This window comes from Phodopus roborovskii, unplaced genomic scaffold (assembly GCF_943737965.1).
Source record: "Phodopus roborovskii unplaced genomic scaffold, PHOROB, whole genome shotgun sequence".
Taxonomy (NCBI): domain Eukaryota; kingdom Metazoa; phylum Chordata; class Mammalia; order Rodentia; family Cricetidae; genus Phodopus; species Phodopus roborovskii.
This window is the reverse complement of record NW_026126516.1, coordinates 12466327-12472326: the sequence shown is the minus strand read 5'-3', so window position 1 is coordinate 12472326 and position 6000 is coordinate 12466327. Positions and strand designations below refer to the sequence as shown.

The following is a 6000-nucleotide window of genomic DNA, read 5'->3' as shown; positions in this document are numbered from 1 at the left end:
TGGGTGATGGCGGTAGTGCTGGGGGGGGGTACAAGCGACGGTAATGGAGGGTGGTATCGGGACTGTGGAGGGGTAGCGGTGCAGGGGACGGCAGCAGTGACGTGCTGGAAGCGGTGGGCGGGCACAGAAGCGGAGGGGGTGGGAGTGGCGACTGCACAAGCTGGCGGCTCTGGAGAGAAGATGGGACTGAGCTGGGGATGCACACAGACCACCAGGACAGAGGCGCGGAGGAGCCCCAAGCGCACTCCGTCCCCTCCCATGAAGGTCAAGTGTACCCGAGGTGTTTGCCCTACCCGCCTTGAGGGTGTCTGCAGAAACGCCACGTGCTGTTTATGAGTATCAGAAAGGGGCGTGGCCAAGTGGATGCTGAGTGGTGGACAGCTCGGGGCCTCTGGGGCCAAGAAAGAGCCAGGAAGTAGGAGATGCAGCAGCTGGCCCCGCCCACTGCCTCCCAAGCCTCCACCTTCCCACACCCCGTCCTCACCCCCGTCACCCCCCCCGTCACCCCGTCACCCCCCCCCCGTCACCCCGTCACCCCCCCCATCACCCTCTGCACCATTGCTCCGGGTTACCTTGTGTCGCGGTCCCCTCTTCATTCCCCCAGCTTTGCTCTTGATACTGTGCTGAGCACCACTCCCCTGGGGGGTCCAGGCCTATGGCCGCCAGGGTCTGTGCTCCTTACTCTGCCTCATAGCTGAGGCACTTGACATTGGGGGGGGGAGGCGGGCAGGCCCTGGGCTTGTCACCCATTAACTTGCCTCAGTTTACTATCTGGCCAACAGGTAAAGTTGGACACTTCCAGGGAGGATGCTGAGAGGCCCATACTGCCCGGGAAACTTGTGAGGCCCAGCAGACCACAGGGGCCCCAGGAAGCCTCCCTTCCCAGGGGACAAGAACCCCCTCTACTCTTCCCCATGGCAACAGCTGCTGCCTCCCCCTGGACTGGAGGAAGCTTGGGCTGAGTCATGGGCTCAACTGGGAACATGACAGGGCCTCCTGCAGGACAATGGCTCCCGTCCAGGCTTAGTGGGAGGCCGGGTGAGCGTGGGGCAGAGGAGGGCCAGGCACCTCCTCCCAGGATTTACATCTGGAGCCCAAACTGGGAAAGGCACAGGACTTGGCCCAGGAACTATCAGGCCCTTCCGGTACCAGCTTAGGCTGACCTCAGGGCCTTAACAAGCACGGCCCCCGCCCTTCCCTGAACTTGCTGAGGGCATTCTACTAACCTGCCTGAGGTTATTAGGTCTGGTAAGGAGGCAGGTAGAGTCCGGAGAGTGGGGGGGCGAGGGGGATCTGTGTTGGCACAGGGAGGTGTAAGGGAACTGGCATAGCCCCCCCCCACTACAGGGGGCCCAGAGAGAGTGAGGGGAAGAAAGCCTCTGGCCCAGCCCCACCTGAAAGACTGAAGGGAGCTTGAAGGGAATGTGGAGGGCAGGAGATGAGAGAGCAAAGTAGTTCGTTCGGGGCTTATCTGGGAGGTTTGGAGGAGGTAGAGAGCCAGGAGCCTGCCCTTTCCTGGCATCACTCTGCCTCCCTGGGCCCCTTCCCGTACCCCAGCTGTGTGTGTGGTGGAGGAGCGAGGGTAAGAGTGCGCGTCAGCAGGCCTGCCGCAGTCACCTCACCTCCCAGGGCCTGAGTCTCCCCCCCCCAGCAATGCTCACCTTTCCTAACCCCAAGAACAGCCACCGCCATCGTCACCTGTGGTTGGCTTTATTACATTGTCATTGTATGACAGAATGTATGAAATGGGAAGACAGTACTCATTTCTAGGAGTGATGCGGGCTGACCACAAGCAGGGCTGTGCAAACATCCTAGGCAAACCTACGTGTGAAGAATTGTCCTGTGTAGTCATTTCCCAGTGGTCCCCTCCAGGGACAGAGCAGCAGTGAGACCACAAGCAGGGACAGTAGCTGGGTTGGCCCGAAGAACCCCACGCAGCAGAATGCACCTGGACTCCCACACACACGTCCTGTGCTCTCCACACAGTTAGTGTGTCAGACCTACGCACACAGGCAGCTGAACAGAGCCAGTTACAAACACACACAAGCTCTCACTTAATCTTAGCTTCACAGTAACCGCGCCGAAGACCACGAGTCCAGTGTTGACTCAGGGCAGATTCCCTGCCCGGGGAAAGCAGGCATGAAGGAAAACCAACATAGCGGTGTTCCGCCTGCTCATTTGTAGTACTGTAGATACGCAGACAGACAGACAGACACACGCACGCACAACACCTCAGGTCACCAGTCACCAGTGGAGTCAGAAGCCGGGACATTATCGCCTCTTCTCCAGCTCTCTAAGCTCTCTGAACTGCAGCCTGTCCTGGACCCCAGACTTGGAGCATCACAGACAGGCGCCAGCTTCCCAGGCCAGCCACGGACATACTGCGAGAGCACAGAGGGGGCTAGGAGACGAACAATGGTTCTGTCCACCTTGGGGAGACCAACTGTCACATCACTCCAGAGCAAGCAGACAAATAAATACGTCAAGTGTTAGAAGACACAATGACTTAGACTTGGCCCACCTCTGTCCTCTGGGCCTTTTGTAATCATCAGAGACAGCCTGTTGGGGGGTGGGCAGGCTGTTTCAGGCAGCTCTACCACTTGCTGAGGCACGGTTGAGGCTACCCCCTTCCTGAAGCCATCAAGGTTCTGGGACAGCAAGGCTTGCTTGGGGAGCGAGTGGCCAAAGTAAGGGGGCCCATACCCAGCAGAGGCAGGGGGTGCAGCCCTTCACATTTCGCGGGTACCAGCCTTCCCCAAGGCTGCAAAGAAGGCAGTGCCTGCCTCCCCTGCCTCCCCGTGACAGCTGCTCCTTCTCCTGCCCCACAGCAAACACTGCTCCTTTTCAGCTGGGCAAGCTTTGGTCTTGTGTTTGGTGCCTGGGAATGGCTACAGCTCCAGGGAGACCCTTGGACAGCGGGAGAGTGTGACTCCCAGGGTCAGGACCGCTGGGACAACATTAGTTTCAAGACGCCAAGCGCGGCTCTTGACAGGATCTGCCATTTCCAGCCCTGTGACCCCAAAGGGACACTGAGGGTCTTCACCCAGTATCAGACATATGGCGGCCTTGAGAGGGCCTTTGATGTAAAGAGAATCCATTTCCAAATGTCCCTTCTTTGCCCCAAGTTCCCTCCGTTCCACCCTGGTAACAGTCTCCAGGGACACCCAGCTCTAGCCACCCTCTCGATGCTCCAGGGTCCCCGCTGGAGCTGTGCCTCCTGCAAGGCCAGCTGTGTCTCTATGGCCCCTGCTGGTTCTTGTGCCCCAGGCCTTCTTAACAGGGGTCCCTGCTGCCACTCACCGGGAGTGGCCTGCTCACTCGGTGCATTAGACACTTGCCTTAATGACTTTCTTGACTAGCGAGCCATTCCACGATGGCACCACGCACACAGGGACACTGTGGAGTATCGGGAAAACCGTTACCTCACACTGAGAAGCCTAGGCCCAGTGAATAGGCAGGTGGGACGCCCCTGGAACCTTGCTGGATAGGACACTGAGGGAGACAGGCTGGGTACAACCTGTGCTCAGGGGTGAGGTGGAGAGTGGAGAGGAGGGGGAGGAAACCCATCCAAAACCCAGCAGCACTCATTCAGGTTGGCGGGTGGAGCCTTCCACCCGCCTGGGCTGCTTCTTCTGTCCCAAAGTCCCATCCAGAAGTCCCTGCCATGTCCCTCCCCTAACCTTGGGGATACAGAGAAAAAACTCTTCACACCAGCAAGGACTTGACAAGGCCGTAGTGGAACTTGCGGACATGGCGATAGAGGTCCCCAGACTGAGTGAACCGGCGCTCACACCAGCGGCAGGCATGGGGTTTCTCCCGTGTGTGGACCACAGCATGCCGGCTCAAGTTGTGTGAGTACTGGAAGCTCTTGCCACACTGCACGCACGTGTAGGGCTTCTCCCCAGAGTGTGTGCGTTCGTGCCTCTTCAGGGTATATGTGCAGGAGAAGGTCTTGCTGCAGAGTGGGCATGTGGGCACCGCGCCCTCGGGAGAGAGCCTGGTACGGACGCTGTCCCGATCCCGGAAGTGGGCGCTGAGATGCAGCTGCAGTGCATGGGTGCTAGGGAACAGCTTGCAGCACAGCGGGCAAATGCAAAGGTGCCTGTTGGGACCCAGCTCCTCACTGCCCATCAATGGCTCTGCATCCAGCCCAAGCTGCTGGCTGCCTGTTCCTGAGTCGTTCAGCGGCTCCAAGTCCACAGCCAGGCCTTGGGCTGCAGAAGCACAGACTGGAAGTGGGGATCTGTTAGCGCTCCGTGGGCTGCTGCTATCTTGTTCAGAGAGTGAATCTTGCTCAGCCTTCACCAGAGGCTGGGCCCCTTGCTGCATGGAGTTGCAGAAGGTTGTCTGGAGGGTACAGGGTGGGTGGACCTGCTCCGGTCTTGGACCAGGCTTCAGTGACAGGTCCAGGGCCCCACTTGACTCCCCTGTGACCTGCCAAGATGGAGGTCCAAATGTTGGCAAGGGATGGACAGCCTTGACCCCTAGAGATGGGGGTTTGGCTTTTGGTGCGGCTTGACAGAAGTCAGGGGACCAGGAAGGCAGGGAGTGTGGTGGCTGAACAGGAAGCTCTATCCCAAGAGCGCGGGTCTCCAGATCTGGGTCTTTCTTCCTAAGCCTGCCCTTGCAGACCTTGACGATGTCATACATATGTAGGTAGCTGGCAGCAGCCAGGACGTCCTCGACAGGCAGGCTGTGCAGGTCCAGGCGGCCCTCGTACATGAAGTCCAGCAGGCGGCTGAAGGCGGGCACCGTGACGATGTCGCCGTTGAGCCGCACCGTGTCGCGGCTGCTCGCGGGCTGGTCCCTGTAGAAGAGATGGAAGTAGACACTGCACGCGGCCAGTACAGCGCGGTGCGCAGGGAAACGCGCGTCGCCCACCAGGACAGTGCAGTCGCACAGGAAGCCCAGCTCGCGCTGCTGCCTCAGGCGGCCCAGCAGCCGTACACCGTGCTCCGGGAACTCCATGCCACCGCAGTCATCACCTGAGCACAAACGGGACGCCTGTCAACACGCCGGGGATGCCGTGACCGCCGCTAGCCCCGACGCGCCCTTCCCGGGTGCAGGCAGCGCGCAGAGAGAGCGGGAGTGACGCGCGCAACCGCCAACCCCGAGCTGCCCGGGCACCTGCCCGGAGCAGGAAAAACTCGATCGAAAGTAAACAGAAGCCGCTCTGCCGCCGGGGCGGGGCTCGAGGCGCAGCGGAGGGGCCGAGCCGCGCGGACAGAAGTCGGGACTTCAGGCTGCCTCGCCCGCCCGCCCCCCTGCCCGCCTGCCGCGCCCCCCGACGCCGGAGTTGCCGCCCGCCCGCGCCGCCGCCAGCTGCCACCGCTGCCGTCGGCCCCATTTATGGCAGCGCGGCCGCGGGGAGCGGCCGGCGCGGCAGGCGGAGCCGAGCACCCGCCCCATGCGCTCACCTCCGCCGCACGCGCTGCTACCCGCTCCCACTGCAGCCTCTCCGTACGGACCGCACGGAGCAGCGAGCGCTGCGCCCCGGCCGGCCGGGAGGGCGCGGGGACCCGGACGGCGCCGGGCGGGGCGCTCCCCAACTTGGCCGGCTGGGCAACGCCTGCTGCTCGCCCCGCCCCGGAGAGCGAAACTCCCGGCTGGGGCAGGAGGGGGCGGGCCAGGCGACTTCCCGGAGCTGCGGAACCGCTGAGGTCACCTCGCTACCCCTTCTCTGTCCGCCCCACCCGGTCGGCCCCGCTAGAAGCTAGTGCGAGCTCTGTGGCGGGCGGGGGCGCGGGACCCTCTCGCGATACTTGTTTCCTGGGCCTCTGTGCCCTCCGTGGGGTCCGGACTGCCCCGGTGGACAAAGGGACACCTCCCTGGCGTCCGCTTCTCCCTGGACCAGTACACTCGAGGTTGCTGATGGCTTAGCCAGGGCAATAACCTCAGACACCTTTGGATGTACACGGGTCAGGGCGCTTACCGGGAGACCGCCAGTCTCAAAAAAGAAATCACTTCTTTGCAAGCATCCTCCCGGGCTAAGGTTAACGT

At 61.7% G+C, this 6000-nt stretch overlaps 1 protein-coding gene across 1 annotated transcript; it reads right to left on the bottom strand.

Moving 5' to 3' along the window:
- Window positions 1-1699: 1699 nt before the first annotated feature.
- On the bottom strand, window positions 1700-5907 carry Zbtb42 (zinc finger and BTB domain containing 42). The gene is made up of 2 exons (XM_051196685.1): window positions 5418-5907; window positions 1700-4985 (listed from the first exon to the last, which is right to left on the bottom strand). Exon 2 carries the CDS (start codon window positions 4966-4968, stop codon window positions 3706-3708), a length of 1263 nt encoding a protein of 420 aa, XP_051052642.1. The 5' UTR covers window positions 4969-4985; window positions 5418-5907; the 3' UTR covers window positions 1700-3705.
- Window positions 5908-6000: the final 93 nt, after the last annotated feature.

Coding starts and splice junctions, on each gene's coding strand:
- Zbtb42 (XM_051196685.1), bottom strand. CDS start 4,968: ATGGAGTTCCCGGAGCACGGTGTACGGCTGCTGGGCCGCCTGAGGCAG.